This window comes from Salvelinus sp. IW2-2015, linkage group LG15 (assembly GCF_002910315.2).
Source record: "Salvelinus sp. IW2-2015 linkage group LG15, ASM291031v2, whole genome shotgun sequence".
NCBI classification, from domain to species: domain Eukaryota; kingdom Metazoa; phylum Chordata; class Actinopteri; order Salmoniformes; family Salmonidae; genus Salvelinus; species Salvelinus sp. IW2-2015.
In genome coordinates, this window is record NC_036855.1 from 17,542,016 (window position 1) to 17,565,453 (window position 23,438).

Genomic DNA, 23,438 nt, shown 5'->3' on the forward strand with positions numbered 1-23,438 from the left:
GCTTTGTTCTGGCCATTATTATGAGCCGTCCTCTGCTCAGCAGCCTAGACTGGAGTATAGGATAAGTCAACAACATTATTTGGGTATGAGTTAACAGAATATTAACTTTAAAAGTGAGATTTTTTTTTTTATCATTACATTTTTACCCCTTTTTCGTGATATCCAATTGGTAGTTACAGTCTTGTCCCATCACTGCAACTCCCGTACGGACTCGGGAGAGGCGAAGGTCGAGAGCAGTGCCTCCTCCCAAACATGACCCCGCCAAGCCTCACTGCTTCTTGACACAACACTCGCTTAACCCGGAAGCCAGAGGCACCAATGGGTCGGTGGAAACACAGTACACTAAACCCTCCCCTAACCCGGACAACAATGGGCCAATTGTGTACCGCCTCATGGGTCGGTCACGGCCGGCTGCGACACAGTCTGGGATCGAACCAGGATCTGTAGTGATGCAGTGCCTTAGACCGCTGCGCCACTCGGGAGGCCTAAAAGTGAGATTTTAACTATACTTTTTTACAGTAGCCTACTAGCTATAGCCCTATGCAGAGACTATGTGACAAAATGACCCTAACCAACATTGTACCAGATTCTTCAGTTTTGCATCTACAGTAAACTAAATCACCAAATATGGACCCAACTGTACCGTATGGCAAATTCTACTCTGTCTGAATGAGTTCATAATAATCTTGACTTCTTATATAGCCTAGGCCTATGCTATCAAATCTTCTATATTGTTCTTTATATCAAGCTTGGATTGGTTACTTCTCAGAATTGTTTGTGTTCTTTGTTCAATATCACATATAACAAACTCAGTGGGAGGACTAGACACAAACACAACTTTGAACCTTTGGTCAAATACCAGAAGAAGACTGGACAGACTGATAGATCAGCTGAGAGCTGTTCACATTTCCATGAACATAACAGGAGTGAGGTAAGGGATAAATGCAGAGTGGGTGTCAGAGTTCCAAGATTTTGGGGGGTTTGTGTTTGGTAGTAGGCAGCAAAATCATTCTCACCATCATCAGATTTAGCCTAAACATTTACAATATGATATGTATGTAGCCTACTACATTTCGAACCTGGACTTTTATTGAATAATCATATCATAACTTAATATCATAACTTCATCTGAACTTAATTAGATTTTTTCTAAATACATAATTATCTACTTTCTTCTAGTCTGTGTGTTGAGATTTTGACACATAATAATTCAAATTGGGAAATCAATCATCATGGTGTCTGTATTTCATGTGATTGTGAGATGCAGGTTAGCATAGAGGCTATTGATTGAGAGGTTAATATTCAACTATTTAGTCTATGACCTTAAAACACAAGAGCTCCTATCATCTAACTGTCTTTTCATTTGCTTTACTGTCCTGGCACGAATAAATTCACTACCACAGCACAGGTTAATTTGGGACATTTGAACTTCAGATACATTACGGATTACCAGCTTTTCTATCTCTAAATTGCAAATGTCTGGACGCGATGAGTGACATGTTTCATTTTGAGTCAGGGCATATTGCTGACAAAAGCACTAAAGACCTCAATTCATTTTCAAAATGGAAATCTCTCCTCCAGAAATGGATTCCATTCAGTATGATGAATTTGGTACGTCTGACATTGAAAGTAACCACAGTCGGAGGAAAATCATCCCACAAAGAGGTAAACTAATCTATTTTAATCAATATCTGTTAATGTGCCTTCATATTCCATGTAATTTTCTCCATGTACAGTGGCAAGAAAAAGAATGTGAACCCTTTGGAATTACCTGGATTTCTGCATAAATTTGGCATAAAATTTGATCTGATCTTCATCTAAGTCACAATAATAGACAAACACAGTGTACTTAAACTAATAACACACATATTATTGTATTTTTCTTTTCTATGTTGAATACATCATTTAAACATTCACAGTGTAGGTATGGAAAAAGTATGTGAACCCCTAGGTTAATGACTTCTCCAAAAGCTAATTGGAGTCAACTAACCTGGAGTCGAATCAATGAGACAAAATTGGAGATTTTGGTTAGAGCCCCATTAAAAAACACTCACAAAATGTCAGTTTGCTATTCACAAAAAGCATTGCCTGATGTGAACCATGCCTCGAACAAAAGAGATCTCAGAAGAATTGTTGCCTTGCATAAAGCTGGAAAGGGTTACAAAAGTATCTCTAAAAGACAGTCCACGGTAAGACAAATTGTCTATAAATTGAGAAATTTCCGCACTGTTGCTACTCTCCCTAGGAGTGGCTGTCCTGCAAAGATGACTGCAAGAGCACAGCGCAGAATGCTCAATGAGGTTAAGAAGAATCCTAAAGTGTCAGCTAAAGACTTACAGAAATCTCTGGAAGATGCTAACATCTCTGTTGACGAGTCTACGATACGTAAAACACTAAACAAGAATGGTGTTCATTGGAGGACACCACGAAAGAAGTCACTGCTGTCCAAAAAAAACATTGCTGCATGTCTGAAGTTCGCAAAAGAGCACCTGGATGTTCCACAGCACCACTGGCAAAATATTATTTGGACAGATTAAACTAAAGTTGTGTTGTTTGGAAGGAACACACAACACTATGTGTGGAGAAAAAAGGCACAGCACACCAAAATCAACACCTCATCCCAACTGTAAACTATAGTGGGGCTGCTTTGCTGCCTCAGGGCCTGGACAGCTTGCTATCATCGATGGAAAAATGAATTCCCAAGTTTATCAAGACATTTTGCAAGAGAATGTAAGGCTATCTGTTAGCCAATTGAAGCTCAACAGAAGTTAGGTGATGCAACAGGACAACAACCCAAAAGACAGAAGTAAATCAACAACAGAATGGCTTGAACAGAAGAAAATACGCCTTCTGGAGAGGCCCAGTCAGTCCTGACCTCAACCCGATTGAGATGCTGTGCAGGACCTCGAGAGCAGTTCACACCAGACATCCCAAGAATATTGTGGAACTGATACAGTTTTGTAAAGAGGAATGGTCCAAAATTCCTCCTGACAGTTGTGCAGGTCTGATCCGCAACTACAGAAAACGTTTGGTTGAGGTTATTGCTGCCAAAGGAGGGTCAACCAGTTATTAAATCCAAGGGTTCATGTACTTTTTCCAACCTGCACTTTTAATGTTTACACAGTGTGTTCATTAAAGACATGAACAATTATAATTGTGTGTTATTAGTTTAAGCAGACTGTGTTTGTCTATTGTTGTAACTTAGATGAAGATCAGATAAAATGTTATGACCAATATATGCAGAAATCCTAGTAATTTTCTTCCCACTGTATATTATTTCAGGTATGCAGAGCAGGGTGGTTCATCTCCTGTATGGTGTCTTGGTGCTTCTCCTGTTGATAATACTGCTGATAACTGGACTTAAATGTAAGGCTTGCTTAATTGTACAGTTAATTTATAATTCAAGGGGACCAAAATACAAATCAAATTGTATTGTTAAACTCTCTATTACCAATTAATAATTTATTTTTTATTTTTTTCAATCAATCCTTCCTCCATTTTCCTAAGTCTCTCAGTTAAACCAAGCGATAGTTGATGTCCATATTTACCTTGAGTCCCTGAACAAGACTGTGATGGGTGCTTTTGCCACATCTTCCAGTTCAGGTACAGTGATGTTTAAAGGCTTTTATTACTAAAGGGCTAATTAACCTCAGAGTCTTGTTGAAGGATTATATATTATATTAGACATGTACACTCCCCTCCTGTATTTATTTGGACAGTGAAGCTATAAAAAAGAAATACTCCAGTATTTTGGATTTGAGATCAAATGTTTCATATGAGGCGACAGTACAGAATTTCCWCTTATAATGTATCAGAGGGTATTTTCATACATATTTGTTTTACCATTTACAAATAAAAGCACTTTATGTATCTAGTCTCCTCATTTGAATTATTCATAAGTATTTGGACAAATTCACTTTTAGTGCATTAAAGTACTCAAAAGTGTAGTATTTGGTCCCATATTCCTGGCACACTTTTGACTACAAACTTGTTGGATGCGTTTGCAGTTTGTTTTGGTTGTGTTTCTGTTTCGGAATATGTTTTGCCCAATAAGAACTGAATGGAGAATAATGTATTGTGTCATTTTGGAGTCACTTTTATTATAAGTAAGACTAAAATATGTTTTGGAACAGTTCTTTATTGATGTGGATGCTACCATGATTATGAATAATCGTGAATAATGGTGAGTAAGAAAGTTACAGAGGCACAAAGATCAATAACCCCTGTTATTGTAATGGTAAGAGGTTAGCATGTATACGGGGTATGATATTTGTGAAACTTTCTCACTTATCACTATTCATGATTCATTCAGGACAATCCTTAATCATGGTAGTATCCACATTATGTGTTTAGAAACATATTATATTATTATTTACAATAAAAGTGACTCCAAAATGACACAATATTTATTATTTTTATTTATTTTATTGGGCACCAAATAATCTTAAAACACAACCAAAACAAACAGCAAATGGATTCAACACGTTTGTAGAGTCACGAGCTGATGTAATAATTGCCTGCTAGGAATATGGGACCAAATAGTACACTTTTGACTACTTTAATACACATATAAGTGAATTTGTCCAAAATTGCTCCCCTAAAATGGGGGGACTATGTACAAAAACTGCTGTAAATACCCTAAAATTACATAGGGAGTGCCAGAACAACCACTATCATATGGTATGGCATTATGATCACCTGTGGGAAGAAAAAAATGACATTTCAGAACTCCATTAGCCAGATCAAAGATTGCCCCATTGTTTCAGACATGACCTGATTTGTATGTGTACATGGGGAATGTGTGTACTAAGCTAACATATGGAATTGTTTAAAATGGTCATACCATGGATAATTTAGATAGCGAATTTTAGGAGCCCTGTAGGTATATACAGTTGAAGTCGTAAGTTTACATACACCTTAGCCAAATACATTTAATCTCAGTTTTTCACAATTCCTGACATTTAATCCTAGTAAAAATTCTCTGTTTTAGGTCAGTTAGGATCACCACTTTATTTTAAGAATGTGAAATGTCAGAATAATAGTAGAGAGAATTATTTATGTCAGGTTTTATTTCTTTCATCACATTCCCAGTGGGTCAGAAGTTTACATACAGTCAATTAGTATTTGCCTTTAAATTGTTTAACTTGGACCAACGGTTTCGGATAACCTTCCACAAGCTTCCCACAATAAGTTGGGTGAATTTTGGCCCATTCCTCCTGACAGAGCTGGTGTAACTGAGTCAGGTTTGTAGGCCTCCTTGCTCACACACACTTTTTCAGTTCTGCCCACAAATTTTCTATAGGATTGAGGTCAGGGCTTTGTGATGGCCACTCCTATACCTTGACTTTGTTGTCCTTAAGCCATTTTGCCACAACTTTGGAAGAATGCTTGGGGTCATTGTTCATTTGGAAGACCCATTTGCGACCAAACTTTAACTTCCTGACTGATGTCTTGAGATGTTGCTTCAATATATCCACATCATTTTCTTTCCTCATGATGCCATCTATTTTGTGAAGTGCACCAGTCCCTCCTGCAGCAAAGCACCCCCACAACACGATGCTGCCACCCCCATGCTTCACGGTTGGGATGGTGTTCTTCGGCTTGCAAGCATCCCCCTTTTTCCTCCAAACATAACAATGGTGATTATGGCCAAATAGTTCTATTTTTGTTTCATCAGAGGACATTTCTCAAAAAAGTACAATCTTTGTCCCCATGTGCAGTTGCAAACCGTAGTCTGGCTTTTTTATGGCAGTTTCGGAGCAGTGGCTTCTTCCTTGCTGAGCGGCCTTTCAGGTTATGTCGATATAGGACTTGTTTTACTGTGGATATAGATACTTTTGAACCTGTTTCCTCCAGAATCTTCACACGGTCCTTTGCTGTTGTTCTGGAATTGATTTGCACTTTTCGCACCAAAGTACGTTCATCTCTAGGAGACAGAACGTGTCTCCTTCCTGAGCGGTATGACGGCTGCGTGGTCCCATGGTGTTAATACTTACATACTATTGTTTGTACAGATGAACATGGTACCTTCAGGTGTTTGGAAATTGCTCCCAATGATGAACCAGACTTGTGGAGGTCTACAATTTTTTTTTCTGAGGTCTTGGCTGATTTCTTTTGATTTTCCCATGATGTCAAGAAAAGAGGCACTGAGTTTGAAGGTAGGCCTTGAAATACATCCACAGGTACACCTCCAATTGACTCAAATTATGTCAATTAGCCTATCAGAAGCTTGCCATGACATCATTTTCTGGAATTTTCCAAGCTGTTTAAAGGCACAGTCAACTTAGTGTATGTAAACTTCTGATCCACTGGAATTGTAATACAGTGAATTAGAAATGAAATTTATAACTTGCCAAAGCCATAGTTTGTTAACATTACATTTGTGGAGTGGTTGAAAAACGAGTTTTAATAACTCCAACCTAAGTGTATGTACTTCCGACTTCAGCTGTATATACTTAATTTAGATTATTTGATAAAATATTGAATTTGGCCTTTACTACTGTAGACCATGGAAACACATTGAATAATACATTCATAAATGGCAAAACAGACAGTCCAAAAATAAATAATAAGAAATTAGGTTTTGAATTGTCTGTCCTATATCTAGAATATATAAGAAAGCTCAGGAATTATTTTAGTTTTTTGGACAAATACAGTGCATTCGGAAAGTATTCAGACCCCATGACTTTTTTCACATTTTGTTACTTTACAGCCTTATTCTAAAATTGATTAAATAGTTGTTTTCCCCCATCAAACTACACACAATACCCCATAATGACAAAGCAAAAACAGGTTTTTAGAAAAAAAAATAATATGACATTTACATAAGTCCTGAGCGCTCTGGAGCAGGTTCTCTCTGTACTTTGCTCTGTTCATCTTTCCCTCTATCCTGATTAGTCTCCCAGTCCCTTCCGCAGAAAAACATCCGCACAGTATGATGCTGCCACCACCATGCTTCACCGTAGGGATGGTATTGGCCAGGTGATGAGCAGTGCCTGGTTTCTTCCAGACGTGACACTTGGCATTCAGGCCAAAGAGTTCAATCTTGGTTTCATCAGACCAGAGAATCTTGTTTCTCATGGCTTGAGAGTCTTTAGGTGCCTTTTGGCGAATTCCAAGCAGGCCTTCATGTGCCTTTTACTGAGGAGTGTCTTCCGTCTGGCAACTCTACCATAAAGGCATGATTGGTGGTGAAAGATTATTGGAATCTGTGTGGTTAGCTGGACAGGTAGAATGACTGACAGTGAAGGTAAACAGGTGGTCATGGATCAGGTGACAGAGGAATGGATGAGACTGAGGCAGGAATTCCTTTAACCATAAAGTGGTATATTTACTGGGTAGTTTGTCTGTGCTGCATAACAAAGGAAACAGAATAACATGTATCCAATCAAATTCATAATCACAAAGGTAAAATCATAACAATCATTCTCATTATTAACATAATTAGGTAATTCAGCAATTCAGTTCAATAAGAAGTCAATAGGAATCGTCATTGAGTCATTTCGGCTCATAACTATTCATCATAATCATGAGAATAATAATACAAATAATTCAATCAGTAATCGGTTATTTAATCTATAATCTCCATCAGTTTGATATCAGAATTGATCAGTTCAGCAAACAATAATGACGTTTCATATTTCATCCTTTCAGGTTTGTATTCATATGTACATGTAATTTCGTTACATTTCAACCATATGTCAATGGCATAATTGGCCTGTGATGATCTGTAAGGCCGTGATCATTATCCATTGACATAACACAATAGGTTTGACGCATGTGCTCCAAGCCACGCTCCACGGTAATAACTATAAACAATAACTGATGGCCCGCTCTCCCGATCGCAACAGATAGTTCAGATGAAAGGTAACAGATTCGGTGGATTTACGTTGATTCATGGACGCACAGAATGTCTGGATTAGACGGAGTTAAGGAAGAGACAGCAGCGAGGTCTGGCGATGGCGATTTCCTCCTTTTAATGAGTTGATATCTGTCTGACATTTCCACCTGACCTAATTAAAGCGCCCCTGGCCCAGCTGAGCAAGTGGCCATGAATTAAAGGAACGATTCCACCAACTCCATGAGCCTTTCTACAGGTGGATTGCTGCAGAGATGATAATCCTTCTGGATAATCCTTCTGGATCTCCACAGAGGAACTCTGGAGCTCTGTCAGAGTGACCATCGGGTTCTTTATCACCTCTCTGACCAAGGCCCTTCTCCTCCTATTGCTCAGTTTGGCCAGGCGGACAGCTCTAGGAAGAGTCATGGTGGTTCCAAACTTCTTCCATTTAAGAATGATGGAGGCCATTGTGTTCTTAGTTGACCTTCAAAGCTGCCGACATTTTTTGGTACCGCTCCCCAGATCTGTGCCTTGACACAATCCTGTCTCAGAGCTCTACGGACAATTCCTTCAACCTCATGGCTTGGTTTTTGCTTTGACATGCACTGTCAACGGTGGGACTTAATACACTGCTCAAAAAAATAAAGGGAACACTTAAACAACACATTGTAATTCCAAGTCAATCACACTTCTGTGAAATCAAACTGTCCACTTAGGAAGCAACACTGATTGACAATAAATTTCACATGCTGTTGTGCAAATGGAATAGACAACAGGTGGAAATTATAGGCCATTTAGCAAGAACACCCCCAATAAAGGAGTGGTTCTGCAGGTGGTGACCACAGACCACTTCTCAGTTCCTATGCTTCCTGGCTGAGTTTTGGTCACTTTTGAATGCTGGCGGTACTTTCACTCTAGTGGTAGCATGAGAGGAGTCTACAACCCACACAAGTGCCTCAGGTAGTGCAGCTCATCCAGGATGGCACATCAATGCGAGCTGTGGCAAGAAGGTTTGCTGTGTCTGTCAGCGTAGTGTCCAGAGCATGGAGGCGCTACCAGGAGACAAGCCAGTACATCAGGAACGTGGAGGAGGCCGTAGGAGGGCAACAACCCAGCAGCAGGACCGCTACCGCCGCCTTTGTGCAAGGAGGACACTGCCAGAGCCCTGCAAAATGACCTCCAGCAGGCCACAAATGTGCATGTGTCTGCTCAAACGGTCAGAAACAGACTATGAGGGTGGATGAGGGCCCGACGTCACAAGGTGGGGGTTGTGCTTACAGCCCAACCCCGTGCAGGACGTTTGGCATTTGCCAGAGAACACCAAGTTGGCAAATTCGCCACTGGCGCCCTGTGCTCTTCACAGATGAAAGCAGGTCACACATGAGCACATGTGACAGACGTGACAGTCTGGAGACGCCGTGGAGAACGCTTGCTGCCTGCAACATCCTCCATCATGGTGTGGGGTGGCATTTCTTTGGGGGGCCGCACAGCCCTCCATGGGGCTCGCCAGATAGCCTGACTGCCATTAGTACCGAGATGAGATCCTCAGACCCCTTGTGAGACCATATGCTGGTGCGGTTGGCCCTGGTTTCCTCCTAGCAAGACAATGCTAGACCTCATGTGGCTGGAGTGTGTCAGCATTCCGCAAGAGGAAGGCATTGATGCTAGGACTGGCCGCGCCGTTCCCCAGACCTGAATCCAATTGAGCACATCGTGGGACATCATGTCTCCGTCCATCCACCAACGCCACGTTGCACCACAGACTGTCCAGAGTTGGCGGATGCTTTAGCAGGTCTGGGAGAGATCCCTCATGAGACCATCCGCCACCTCACCAGGAGCATGCCCAGGCGTGTTAGGGAGGTCATACAGCGCGTGAGGCCACACACACTACTGAGCCTCATTTGTACTTGTTTTAAGGACACTTACATCAAAGTTGGATCAGCCTGTAGTGTGGTTTTCCACTTTAATTTTGAGTGTGACTCCAAATCCAGAACCTCCATGGGTTATATTCTGAAATTTCCATTGATATTTGTTGTGATTTTGTTGTCAGCACATTCAACTATGTAAAGAAAAAAGTATTTAATAAGAATATTTAATTCATTCAGATCTAGGATGTGTTATTTTAGTGTTCACTTAATTTTTTTGAGCAGTGTATAAGGATGGAGGAGGTGTGAATTCTGATGCCATTCTGCACACCGCTGTAGTACTGTGCCGTTATTTGCTTATTTGTGGCCCGCCTGTTAGCTTGCACGATTCTTGCCATTCTCCTTCGACCTCTCATCAACTAGCTGTTTTCGCCCACAGGACTGCCGTGGACTGGATGTTTTTTGTTTGACTAGTCAGGATCTAGGCAAAGATGAACGGAGGGGTGGCGGGTAGCTTAGTGGTTAGAGCGTTGGGTCAGTAACCGGAAGGTTGCTGGATCGAATCCCCGAGCTGACAAGGTAAAAAATCTGTCGTTCTGCCCCTGAACAAGGCAGTTAACCCACTGTTTTCCGGTAGGCTTTCATTGTAAATAAGAACTTGTTCTTGTCTGACTTGCCTAGTTAAATAAAGGTTTTTAAAAAATGGTGCAAAGTACCGATAGATCCTTGATGAAAACCTGCTCAAGACCTCAGACTGGGGTGAAGGTTCACCTTCCAACAGGACAATGACCCTAAGGACACAGCCAAAACAACGCAGGAGTGGCTTCGGGACAAGTCTCTGAATGTCCTCGAGTGGCCCAGCCACAGCCCGGACTTGAACCCGATCAAACATCTCTGGAGAAACCTGAAAATAGCTGTGCAGCAACGCTCCCCATCAAATCTGATAGAGCTTGAGAGGATCTGCAGAGAATGGGAGAAACAGGTGTGCCAAGCTTTTAGCGTTATACCCAAGAAGACTCAAGACTGTAATCGCTGCCAAAGGTGCTTCAACAAGTAAAGGGTCTGAATACTTATGTAAATGTGATATCTGTTTTTATTTGTAATACACTTGCAAAAATGTCTAAAAACCTATTTTTGCTTTGTCAGATTGATGAGGGGGAAAAAAACTATTTTAGCAATTTTATAATAAGGCTGTAACGTAACAAAATGTGGAAAAGTCAGGGGGTCTGAATAGTTTCCGAAGGCACTGTATATCAGTGGATAACATTGTAGATGCTTTGTTCATAATCTCTCACTCCTTCCTTCCTTCATTATCTTACTCTTGTCCCTTTCAGATCCAGCTACTATCAACCAACACTATTATGATGAATTTCAGCTTCCAGTGAGAGGTAAGTGACTTATTGGTAGATAAAGTCCATCCCTATCCATTGTGCAAAACATTGTGTCCTCCTCAGGAACTTGTAGTGAAGAATGGTGGTCCTTCCAGGATAGCTGCTACCTGGCATCAAAAAGGAAGCTCAACTGGAACAGTGCAGAGGAAAAATGTATTGAGCTGGGAGCACAGCTGCTTGTTCTTAACAGTGAGGATGAGCTGGTAAGGCCAAGGAGGTGAGGCAGTATCATATCAAGAGCTGTGGGCTACGGTAAATGTTCTCTATTTGTGCTGTTTAGGACTACATCTCCCAAGTGATTGATGCAGGAGAGAGATACTGGGTTGGGCTTGTGGAGAGAACACAAGAGGGCCACTGGACCTGGGTGGATGGAACTGACTACAAATCAACTCCACAGTAAGGGAGTACTGGGATGATGAGAGTAGGGCAGCAGCGGCTGGTGGGAGGACAGGCTCAGTGTAATGACTGGAATGGAATCAATGGAATGGTACCAAACACACCACACACATCAAACACATGAAAAAAACACTTTTTTGACTCCATTCCATTGATTCCATTCCAGCCATTACAATGAGCCCATCCTCCTATAGCTCCCACCACCAGCCTCCTCTGGAGTAGGGATATTGTGTATTACATCCTAAAAACACAGTCACCAGACATTATAATTAAGCAATAAGGCCTAAGGGGGTGTGATATATGGCCAATATACCACGGCTAAGGGCTGTTCTTATGCACGACGCAAACGCAGAGTGACTGGGTACAGCCCTTAGCTGTGGTATTTTGGCCATATACCACAAACCCCCGAGATGCCTTATTGCTATTATAAACTGATTACCAACCTAACCAGAGCAGTAAAAATATGTGTTTTGGCATACCCGTGGTATACCACGGCTGTCAGCCAATCAGCATTCAGGGCTCGAACCACCCAGTTTATAATAGGTAATATCCTTCCCTCTACTGTCTTTGCTCAGCTTCTGGGATAAAGGGCAGCCAGACAACTGGCAGGTTGGTGTGAGTGGAGAGGACTGTGGACAGCTTCATGACGGTCCACACAGACGACGCAAGCTTTGGAATGATGCAGACTGCAACCTAACGTACAACTACATCTGTGAGGCAAAGGGGAAATGAGAAACAGAAACACATGCTTGCCATTGACACATGAGCTGTAAGCTATGCCAGTGCTGCCTGACTGATATAACATGACAGTCTCAGGATACAGGAGAAAGGATGGATTTCTTTCAGTGACTGTACAACAATCACAAATTATGGTATTGAGGATAAGAAGCACACAGTGTACAACGTGAGCTTATTCACAGAATAATGTTTAATTAAACCTTGGTATGTCAGAATTTAATAGCTTTCTTGGAGGTCTTTTCATCAGATATTTTTCCAGTTCAGCATCCACTCTATCTGTGGGTGTATATGAAAAGCAATAACCAATACAGAGGCACATATTGGATCATAACAGCTGTTATTGATTTCAAGAGAAGGTGGGCCACTGCAGGTTATGTCCTGGTTTCCCGTGCATTTCCATACTAGCAGTGCTCACCGGGAAGGTGCGCATGCTCTGGGTTGTACCCCGCCTTCTCAAAGCACATGGCTGCTTTTCTGTCACACTCACAGATAAACATCTCACATGGATTGTTGTTTTCTGTATGAGAGAGAGAAAGAAGAAAAAGTAAGGAGGCGGGAGGGGAAGAAGAGGGAAAATTGAGAAAGAGAAAGATGGGTAATGGTAAATAGTTTTCAAGGGGGAAGGAAAATAGAGCTTCTCCAATTTAAAAGATGCAGAGGACTAGACCATCCTAAAGAGGGTCCTGTTGCAGAATAAAAGTTATATTTTGACAAAGGGACTGTTTTTGAATCCTATAGTTATGCTGATCACACTCGCCTTTGCAGGTGACAGTCTTAGAGGCTCTGTCACACTGGTAGCTATATATTTCAGTGTAAGGGTTGTCAAAGATGCTCCAGCAATCCTCGTGCTGCATGGAATCAGAGTAGCAATAGTCATGAACCTGACAGCATCTGGAACACACAGAGGGCATCTGTTTCAATACAAGTACAATGACTGACTTCCCGTTAAAGCTAATGTATATATCCCCCCCCCCCCACACACACACACTGTATAACTCCCGCCGTCCACCTACACAGTGTACACAACCTCCAGGTTCAAATTCATCCTCTCAGATTCTTGCCGTGTTCACTACCCCTGACCCCATCTTCCCCTCCATGACTGCGTACCTGTCCAGATCATCCACAGGTGTGCCTGAGCCACCCTTCCCACAGTAGCAGCCGTAGTCAGCATAGTCCAGCACAGGCCAGCTGCTAGGGTTAACACAGACGATCATCGCTCTGAACTGCCATAGTGCCCATGGGTTGGGTTCATGCACCGCCAGCACTGAAACACACGAGAGGCCACGTCTCAGACAGACAGAGCACATTCAAATATCTACACCGGACATTACCATTTTTATATCAGAAACAAATAAAAACTAGTGAATCACTCAAAAGGAACCATACAGCATCATGATTGAACTGGGCAACGTCACATTCACAACTGGGCAACGTGACTGGTGAGCCCTTATTGCTTAATGTAAATGTATTTTGCATAACCAGCTGTGAGTAAAATATTTTGCAGTGCACACTGACTTGACTAAAGGAATATTTTCTGCAAAGAAAGCTATGACAGGATGACTGTACACTGCTCTGTTATTAAAAAGCATAGACAGCATCAAAGCTCTGTCTTAAAATACAGTGTAATTAATAATACTTACAGACTGGCAGACAGAAGGCTAACAGCAGCAGCGTGTGAGAAGACCTCATTTTGGCGATGAAGAGTATCGCTGATCTGGAACGCAACTGATATATATAGAATCATGGCCTTAAGGGGCAGGCTTTGGATGATTAGATAGGGTGCGATACACAGTGGACTGCACAGACATATTATAATAAACACTTGTGTATAGTGATAAAGGTGCATTGAATCACATTTCAATACCGGTTACATGTTTTATTTATTTAACCAGGTTAATCTCACTGATTAAAAATCTTTTTCAAGAGCGATAGGATAATATGCAGAAATACAGGAGACTCATTAGGTCATTGTACAAGGCTTGACTGGAGTTGTGTAATGGAAATGTGTGGGAATTTAAGCATGTGTTTTGTCATTTACACAGCTATCTGCTGGAATGTACTTTGGAAGAACATCAGGGGAAATGCAAAATGTACCTTTCAGAGTATTAGCAATTGATATGATAGAGGACAATGCTGGTATTTCAACCCTAACAATGACTGCTTTAAGAAAGCAATATAAAAGAGGAAAAATGACATAAATCAGTCTAATTTGATTGAATATACCATAGAGAATTAAAATATTTATTTAATCCAGCCATAAAACATCCACCAGCCAATATTTCAGTTAGGATTTGACTTACTTAATCTCTACTTTATAGACCCGAGGCTGATATTACTCAGCAGCCCCCAATAGCATAACAGCTCCTGTCATTTTAGTGTCATGTAGAAATCACATTCAACCCATGTTTTCCTTTACGTGTCATATCTCATGTTTCTGTTTTGAATTTGTATATGTAATAGCAGTAGCAATCTTGGGTAAACAAGTTTAGAACCTGAGGAAAGCATTTTAGCTGAGATATCATTCATATTCCTGGCTGTATGACACAACCCCTCCCAGTTTACCTCCCATTTTAGCACTTGTTCTCCTTGACCTCCCTTCATCTAATATAAGAGGAGGTAAGGTTGGTATATACCCTCAATGTTTCCTGTCATGCATCCAAAATCTCTCCTGTTGCTGCTGACCGGTAAGCCTGTCACATTTCAATATTGATTCGAAGCTTGTTGTCCACTTTTTCACTTGCCTAAGAATATACATAAAGTCTGAGATGATTTCAGATAGAATAATAATCATGTGTGCCCTCTGTAACTCTTATTTGGAACCTCAATGTCAGGAATATGTGCAGTAGTGTGACTGATAGCTTCACCTCCCTCCTCTGCCAGCATACGTAGCCCATGGTTCACTGCAGCCCCAGGCTCTGTGGCAATTTGGCAGAATGATCACGTGCACCCAGCCTGATGTCAACCCCTTCGTGTACAATAACTATGGCTGTTGGTGTGGGTTGGGGGGGACTGGGACTCCCAGGGATGACCTGGATAGGTAACTGGATTTCATTCCACTTGTGTTATACAGAAAAACCTGGTCATGATGTCTATCTCAGAAAACTCGTAACTTTCTTCTCTCAGGTGTTGTGAGGTCCACGACCTCTGCTACCGAGCGAGCAGGCATCTTCCAGAGTGCCGTCCCATCATTGACGTCCCTTACATCAAGGTGTACATATTCTCTTGCACGAATGGGCAGGTCTCCTGTTCAGGTAACAACTGAATTGTAGAAACAATAAAATAATTTGTGGACATACATTTTCAATAAACTATACAATCTGCCCAAGCTCTATATTGTCAGATGCAATGATGTTTTGAAGTAAAGGTGAGGTTTCAGCTTTCTGATTATAACTGCAACTAATGTTTATCATGAGCCTAAACCTGTTTCCTCACGCCTCAGCTTCCAACGATGTGTGCCAGGCCTCAGTGTGCGAGTGTGACCGAGTCGCCGCCAACTGCTTCGCCCAGTCCACCTACAACCCTGAGAACAATAACCTGGACCCCAAAACCCACTGTATCACCTGAGCCAAGACAAATCCTCTGGAAGCAGTACGAACATCTGAAACTACTGTAGATTCACTGCATGTTTATGAATCCTGTTTCATGGATGTGTGTCTTGTTTGCTGGAATGGAATTTACTGTGCCAATTAAACTGTTGACCTATTAAATGATTGAATGGCATTCTTTTGAGTATATGTTTGTTAGTTCTGTATTTGTATTGAACACATAGAATTCTGTGTAAGTAATAACTGGAGAATACCTTTATACAGTGCATTCAGGAAGAATTCAGACTCCTTGACTTTTTCCACATTTTGTTACTTTACAGTCTTATTCTAAAACGGATTAAATAAAACATTTTCCTCAATCTACACACACAATACCTCATAATGACAAAGCAAAAACAGGTTTTCAGAAATGTTTGCAAATGTATACAAAATAAAAAACAGAAATACCTTATTTACATACAGTACCAGTCAAAACATTGGACACACCTACTCGTTTGGACACACCTACTCAAGGGTTTTTCTTTATTTTTACTATTTTCGACATTGTGGAATAATAGTGAAGACATCAAAACTATGAAACAACACATATGGAATCATATAACCAAAAAAGTGTTAAACAAATCAAAATATATTTTATATGTTAGACTCTTCAAAGTAGCCACCCTTTGCCTTGATGACAGCATTGCTTACTCTTCGCATTCTCTCAACCAGCTTCATCTGGAATGCTTTTCCAACAGTCTTGAAGGAGTGCTGAGCACTTGTTGGCTGCTTTCCTTCACTCTGCAGTCCAAGTCATCCACAAACCATCTCAATTGGGTTGAGGTCAGGTGATTGTGGAGGCCAGGTCATCTGATGCAGCACTCCATCACTCTTCTTCTTGGTCAAATAGCCCTTACACAGCCTGGAGGTGTGTTGAGTCATTGTCCTGTTGAAAAACAAATGATAGTCCCACTAAGCGCAAACCAGATGGGATGGCGTATCGCTGCAGATTGCTGTAGTAGCCACGCTGGTTAAGTGTGCATTGAATTCTAAATAAATCACAGACAGTGTCACCAGCAAAGCACCCCAACACCATCACACCTCCTCCTCCATGCTTCACGGTGAGAACTACACATGCGGAGATCATTCGTTCACCTACTCTGCGTCTCACAAAGACACGGCGGTTGGAACTAAAAATCTCAAATTTGGACTCATCAGACCAACTGACAGATTTCCACCAGTCTAATGTCCATTGCTCGTGTTTCTTGGCCCAAGAAAGTCTCTTCTTATTGGTGTCTTTTAGTTGTGGTTCTGTTGCAGAAATTTGACCATGAAGGCCTGATTCACGCAGTCTCCTCTGAACAGTTGATGTTGAGATGTGTCTGTTACGTGAACATCTGTGAAACATTTATTTGGGCTGCAATCTGAGGTGCAGTTAACTCTAATGAACTTATCCTCTACAGCAGAGGTAACTCTGGGTCTTCCTTCCCTGTGGCGGTCCTCATGAGAGCCAGTTTCATCATAGCGCCTGATGGTTTTTGCGACTGCACTTGAAGAAACTTTCAAAGTTCTTGAAATTTTCCGTATTGACTGACCTTCATGTCTTAAAGTAATGATGGACTGTCTTTTCTCTTTGCCTATTTGAGTTGTTCTTGCCTCAATATGGACTTGGTCTTTTACCAAATAGGGCTATCTTCTGTATACCACCCCTACCATGTCAAAACACAAGGTAGCATTAAACGCATTAAGGAAAGAAATTCCAAAAATGTACTTAAGGCACACCTGTTAATTGAAATGCATTCCAGGTGACTACCTTAAGAAGCTGGTTGAGAGAATGCCAACTGTCAAGGCAAAGAGTGGCTACTTTAAAGAATCTCAAACATCAAATCTATTTTTATTTATTTAACACTTTTTTTGGTTACCACATGATTTCATATGCTTTATTTCATAGGTTTGATGTAGAAAATAGTAAAAAAATAAAGGAAAACCCTTGAACTGGCAAGTGTCTTCACTGACATTTTCAACCTCTCCCTGAACTAGTCTGTAATACCCACTTTTCAAGCAGACCACAATAATCCCTGTGCCTAGGAATGCGAAGGTAACCTGCCTAAACGACTACCGCCCTGTAGCACTCACATCTGTAGCCATGAAGTGCTTTGAAAGGCTGGTCATGGCTCACACCAACATCGCAGAAACCCTAGACCCACTCCAATTCACATACCGCCCCAACAGATCCACAGATGGCGCAATCTCAATCACACTCCATTCTGCCCTTTCCCACCTGGACAAAAGGAACACCTATATGAGAATGCTGTTCATTGACTACAGCTCAGCGTTCAACACCATTGTGTCCACGAAGCTCATCACTAAACTAAGGACCCTGGGACTAAACACCTCCCTCTGCAACTGGATCCTGGACTTCCTGACGGGCACCCCCAGGTGGTAAGGGTAGTCAACAACACATCTGCCACACTGATTCTCAACACTGGTTCCCCTCAGGGGTTTGTGCTTAGTCTTCTCCTGTACTCCCTGTTCACCCATGACTGCGTGGCCAAGCACGACTCCAACACCATCATTAAGTTTGTGGATGACAACAGTGGAAGGCGTTTCTGAATACTTATGTAAATGTGATAACCGTTATTCTTTTTTTATACATTGTTAAAATTTCTAAAACCTGTTTTTGCTTTGTCATTACGGAGTAGTCTGTAGACTGACGAGGTTGAAAAAACGATCTAATCCATTTTCAAATAACAAAATGTGGAAAAAGTCAAGGCGTCTGAATCCTTTCCGAATGCACTGTAATATAGTTATTGGAGAGTACGAGTGGAAGTGAGATCAAAAGGTGTTAGACCAAGAATCAATATGCAAAAGCAGTCTAACAAGGTCATTTCTGGACTGAATCCAATAACTTTTTGTCCACCTTGGTTTGTGTATTTATATGGCTATCTTCCACTTTCTGGTGTAGTTTTGGAGCAGCTGGTTTTGTCTCACCATTACACAAGGATACATTTCCATTAACTAGCATGATAAGTGTCTGTTTGGCAAATGCAGGTCTTTTTCCTTGAGCTAATATGAAGAAAGATATCTGAACAGAACATTTTAACTCTTAAAGGTCAAGTGGTCATATTATTTACAAATCATCTGAGATAGAGAGAAGTTTAATCATCGATATAAAAAACAGAATTATACAAGAATAGATTTGAAACGTTTCTAGGCAGGAAGCACATGATGGCATGATTAGATCGGCTTGTACAGAAGTGTGGTCACATACTTCTTTTTGTAGCGGTGGGTTGCGCTAAGAACCATCACCCCATCCTGAAAGAAAATAAAATAGACACGGATCAGGCAGGAATGTCTTGAGATGCAGAGTTGAGGTCTATTTAACACAGAATTTGAATTGCTCTATTCTATGTCAAATTCAACTGACAACAGGGAATGTAATTGACCCCATCTCTGCTGAGGTGTCTGGTCTAGTGAGGAAACAAATGAGTTGAGAACAGCAATGATTTACCTTGATGGAGAGGGCATAGAGGTGGTTGAGCATCACATGGTTGGGCTCTGGAAGAAGGGCTGGGTCACACTGTTCAGGATATAGAAAACAAACAATTAGCACTAAGAAATTGACACCAATCAGAGAAAATAAAAACATATTTCCACCATCATGACTCCCAATGAAGGTGTTCTCCAGCCTCTAAACCATCACTCACAGACACGCCAGTGTCCTTATTGAGTAGGACTTGCAGCAAGTGTGGTGGCAGGATGGGGGGGTTCTTGAGCTTGTCGCTTGTCTTGGTTATGTATGGGTCCTGCTGGTAGGGTCCCGGAGGGGAACTCGAGAGGTCTGAAATCACAGGGACACACACAATGATTCAATGTGCAGTAAACCACCAGGTGAAATTAGGCACCTTAATTAATTTATCATCAGAAATGAAATGGCCTTCAACACTAAATGGAGTTGTTATTGGTAAAACACATAAATTATGATGGTAATCAAGCATCAGTACCTGACATATCTGCACATTCCTGAGAATCAATCATGAGGGCTTCAAACACCTCAAAGTCAGTCCTCTTCACCTGAATGACATTATTGACAGTGCCAGTTTTGGTCGTCAACACAGCCTGTGAAGGATGAAATACAGTTGAAAGACTGAACACAGAGGGAATGTTATTATATCATTCCGACAGAGGGTTTGTACTCACCCCTGTCGGGTCGAGGGTCCACTGTCCATCTACACAGAACTTATACTGGTGCTCTCCCTCAGGCAAGTCCACAACCGCTGCAAAGTTGTTCTGGCTGGGTCAGAAAAATAACACAATACAAACAAAATTGAGCAGGAAACATCATTCAATTTCAATCAGTATGAACTATTCACATTTTGCCAAATTAAAGTGCTTTGTTCAGGTTTTCCCCAAACCTGCTCACCTTTTGTTGAGGGGAATCTTGGTGGCCCAGTTGTTGAATGATCCAGACACAAAGATCTCTTTGCCAGCGCCTGTCCAACGGAACACAGTGGGCTTGGCCTGACTGGGACATTTACTGTCACTCTCAAGGTCCCTCTGCCAGGCTAGAAACTCCTGGATCTCCTGAGGAGCCTGGCACAATTGGACTCACATTAACAACATCACTACACATTGAGGCCCACAGAAAAAAAAGTTGGGTATAGCCTGCCCTACAGGCAACCTTGTAAATACTTTAATGTAAATCTGAATGAATTAATCCCTTTAGACTTCACTATCTATATTTCTGTACGTTTTTAGCCTCTCGGGTGTTAAACAGGTCAGCATCATCTGTGCTGTCCATGATAATCTTGGGCCGTGCGCCATCCTTGGCACCTTGTCCATCATCACGCTGATAGGGTCTCTCACCCTGACCTGCACTGGCCCGCTCACCACTGCTGCTGTTGTTTCCCATTCTGACTCAGCAACAACCACTGCACTGATCATCAACACACAAGTATGAAAAAATTATCAACAACAATAATACTGTCAATATAGTACACACCAGCCCTGTTATATACAAGGCACATTGACATAATGTAATATGAATATATCTTCTAATATCTGACATTTACATGACAGAAAATATTTTCAGAAGCTGGCCTGGTTGAACATTTAGCCATTCTGAGCATTTCCTTGTTGAACAGACAGCTTGCACTAGGGTGGGACAGCAGCGTTCCTGTGTATATTAAGACGTGCAATGGGTTGTGGGTTGTGCTCAGAATTGATAACTAGGACAAAAACGGCAGTTAACTTAAAAACTATCCGTCATTAAATCTACTCGGTGTAACAGTTGGGATAATGGGACAATTCGGAGTACAGCCCATTTCTCATCCCTGGTTGAGGTAGGGGCCTATGTTTCCAAGCCATATCTCGCGCAGGCTACACCGTGCCTTAATATACACAGGGATGCTGTCTGAACGCAGTGCAGCTGTAAATAAGCAGGATCGAATCTGTTGGCGGATCCTCCACCAAAGTCTATTGTAATTGATTGAGAAATGGCCAAGACCAAAATGTAAACATTTGATAAAAGATCCCCGTCTCTTGACATGACCAATACCCCTAACCCCAACACAAACGTGCTCGCAAAAACAAACACCGGCGCAGACACACACTGACATTATGTTTGCGTTTCCGTGCATAAGCAAAAACCATATGACCTACTATATATACCACCTATGGCAAAAACTGCCTCGTTACTCAAACTTAAAAACACACCACACCCGGAAGATCCATGCCAAAGTAACATTGAATTAGGCCTAATTGTTTTCACTTTTCTTACCTTCGTTTAATTTCTGGAAATTCTAATACTGGGAATCTACGCTATTGTATTTCCTATCGCCATTTTCCCCTGAAAGGGTAAATTGTAACCTAACCCAAAGACAAACAGTAGGCTGCACGAGCACACACCTCTTCCTGTTTTTTCGCATTCGAAGTCACGCCTGTCTCGGAATGATTTTTCAGACCATTGAGGACAGTTCAATTTCACAAACTAGTGTAACCTTTTCTAGGTCACAACATAAAACACTACTCTGATTTAACAAACAAAATGTGAAGCTGTAGCACATTTTAGGATTGGCCATAATGGATTCCTAGGTTTAAAAAAGGAAACGTCCAGGGCCCGGTTTCGCAAAAGCATCTTAAGCCTCAATTAATTTTAGAACCATAGAATTTATCCTATGGTTCTAATTATGAATTTAGCCTTAAAGTGGCAATCAGCATTTGAAACAACAACAACACGTGAATCCGCTCCTGTTTCTGGAAAAAGCCAAGGAATGAGACTGGAGAAATGTAACAACTCTCAAATTCATAGACAGAGCTATGGATGCAAGGACTGACCATCCATGATATCACAATTACAGTTTTAACCATGTTTTGAGGCTATATAGTGTTAGTTTATATGTACTTTGTTTACCAATATTGGAGTAAAACAAGCTTATATGTTGGGTTCTGATGTGGTATGACAGTTATACAAAGCTCATGAGGCATTCTTCAAGAATCAATGGGTAGGGTACAACATTTTTTTAAATCATTAAGTAAATAAATTGATGTAGGAAACTGCAGATTGCCACTTTAAGATGATTTTGGGAAACCGGACCCAGGTCCAAGAACAGACCTGGGTTATGTCGCTTGAACTTTTGCTACGTTGCGGTTTGTGCTGAACTACACGTGTTTCCAAAACGTTATGTAGGTTCTTGAACAGACTTTGAGAAAAGTTTGCTCTGTTCGGTGGGTGTGTCGGGGTGTGGCTTGAAGCAATGAGTGACGTATTTAAAAGGCAGATGTGCAATTTGAGGCCACAACCCAACCCCTCCCCGTTTTTCAACTAGTCGTTCAGTACAGCACCATTTCCGTTCAATTGAACGTTCTATTACATTTGTATGTACTGAACGCAGCCCATGGATAGGAACCTTGATTCAGCCTTGGGATAATTTTTATTGGAGCGAATGGTTGTGAAATAATTATAATAATTTGTATACTGCAAATTGACGACAACTAAACCGAAAAAGAGATTGAATTTGAAAATAACAATAATTTCATACCTAGATTACATTGATAAACGATCATATTCTCTTTCTTTATTTGTGTGAATACTTGGGAACAGATTTCCTGAATGATTTTATTTTTGGATGAATTCCTGGTGATTCTGGTGATTCTATGTGAGTCTTTTTTTAAATTATTATTATTATTTGTTTTAATTAAAACTTTTATTTTTAAAACTTTTATTTAACTAGGCAAGTCAGTTAAGAACAAATTCTTATTTACAATGACAGCCTACCGGGGAACATTGGGTTAACTGCCTTGTTCAGGGGCAGAACGACAGATTTTTACCTTGTCAGCTTGGGGATTCGATCCAGAAAGTACCTGCCGCCACTTTGGGGGCCTGTCATGCCAAATAATGTCCCCCGGCCAAATAGTGTCCCCCTCTACGTCACAATGGGATTCGATAAACTATTAGTGTCTGGGTGTTGGGCAGAACCCCTAGATCCTGAAGAACAGGAGCAGAGTTAAAGGGAACAGGGTAGGAGACCGCGACGTAAACAAGAAGACACACAGGTTACTCTTTACTTGAGAAGATTTGATGGATTAGTGCAGTGTCAAAAATGGGAGATATGTACTTTTCAACACTTGTGGAAGGTATAGCCTATCTCAAGCTGGTCCCCCTTCGACTCAGAGCACAGAGAAT

The 23,438-nt window shown here is 41.3% G+C and overlaps 4 protein-coding genes across 8 annotated transcripts; 2 read left to right on the forward strand and 2 right to left on the reverse strand.

Annotated features, from left to right (window-relative positions):
- The first annotated feature begins 904 nt into the window (after window positions 1-904).
- asgrl1 (asialoglycoprotein receptor-like 1) lies at window positions 905-12,450 on the forward strand. 4 transcript variants are annotated; one of them, XM_024002567.2, is made up of 8 exons: window positions 905-931; window positions 1,582-1,665; window positions 3,283-3,366; window positions 3,508-3,603; window positions 11,040-11,093; window positions 11,160-11,299; window positions 11,377-11,492; window positions 12,068-12,450. In XM_024002567.2, the coding sequence occupies exons 2-8, from the start codon at window positions 1,584-1,586 to the stop codon at window positions 12,222-12,224; spliced, it is 729 nt and encodes a 242-aa protein (XP_023858335.1). In that variant the 5' UTR covers window positions 905-931; window positions 1,582-1,583; the 3' UTR covers window positions 12,225-12,450. The 4 variants fall into 4 exon arrangements, with proteins under 4 accessions (XP_023858335.1, XP_070303113.1, XP_023858334.1 ...); XM_070447012.1 differs by lacking the exon at window positions 3,508-3,603 and having other exon boundaries at window positions 910-931; XM_024002566.2 differs by lacking the exon at window positions 905-931 and having other exon boundaries at window positions 1,356-1,665.
- Window positions 12,403-13,928, reverse strand: LOC111974663 (phospholipase A2-like). The gene is made up of 4 exons (XM_024002570.2): window positions 13,871-13,928; window positions 13,338-13,494; window positions 12,988-13,121; window positions 12,403-12,747 (listed from the first exon to the last, which is right to left on the reverse strand). The coding sequence occupies exons 1-4, from the start codon at window positions 13,917-13,919 to the stop codon at window positions 12,632-12,634; spliced, it is 456 nt and encodes a 151-aa protein (XP_023858338.1). The 5' UTR covers window positions 13,920-13,928; the 3' UTR covers window positions 12,403-12,631.
- Window positions 13,929-14,838: 910 nt separating this feature from the next.
- LOC111974665 (phospholipase A2, minor isoenzyme) lies at window positions 14,839-15,940 on the forward strand. Its single transcript, XM_024002571.2, has 4 exons — window positions 14,839-14,914; window positions 15,111-15,267; window positions 15,354-15,481; window positions 15,670-15,940. The coding sequence occupies exons 1-4, from the start codon at window positions 14,869-14,871 to the stop codon at window positions 15,792-15,794; spliced, it is 456 nt and encodes a 151-aa protein (XP_023858339.1). The 5' UTR covers window positions 14,839-14,868; the 3' UTR covers window positions 15,795-15,940.
- Window positions 15,941-18,896: 2,956 nt separating this feature from the next.
- LOC111975033 (5'-AMP-activated protein kinase subunit beta-1) lies at window positions 18,897-21,689 on the reverse strand. 2 transcript variants are annotated; one of them, XM_024003182.2, is made up of 8 exons: window positions 21,534-21,689; window positions 20,505-20,690; window positions 20,178-20,347; window positions 19,955-20,048; window positions 19,759-19,873; window positions 19,462-19,595; window positions 19,266-19,334; window positions 18,897-19,069 (listed from the first exon to the last, which is right to left on the reverse strand). In XM_024003182.2, exons 2-8 carry the CDS (start codon window positions 20,664-20,666, stop codon window positions 18,992-18,994), a joined length of 822 nt encoding a protein of 273 aa, XP_023858950.1. In that variant the 5' UTR covers window positions 20,667-20,690; window positions 21,534-21,689; the 3' UTR covers window positions 18,897-18,991. The 2 variants fall into 2 exon arrangements, with proteins under 2 accessions (XP_023858950.1, XP_023858951.1); XM_024003183.2 differs by having other exon boundaries at window positions 20,505-20,685; window positions 21,534-21,678.
- Between the last annotated feature and the right edge of the window lie 1,749 nt (window positions 21,690-23,438).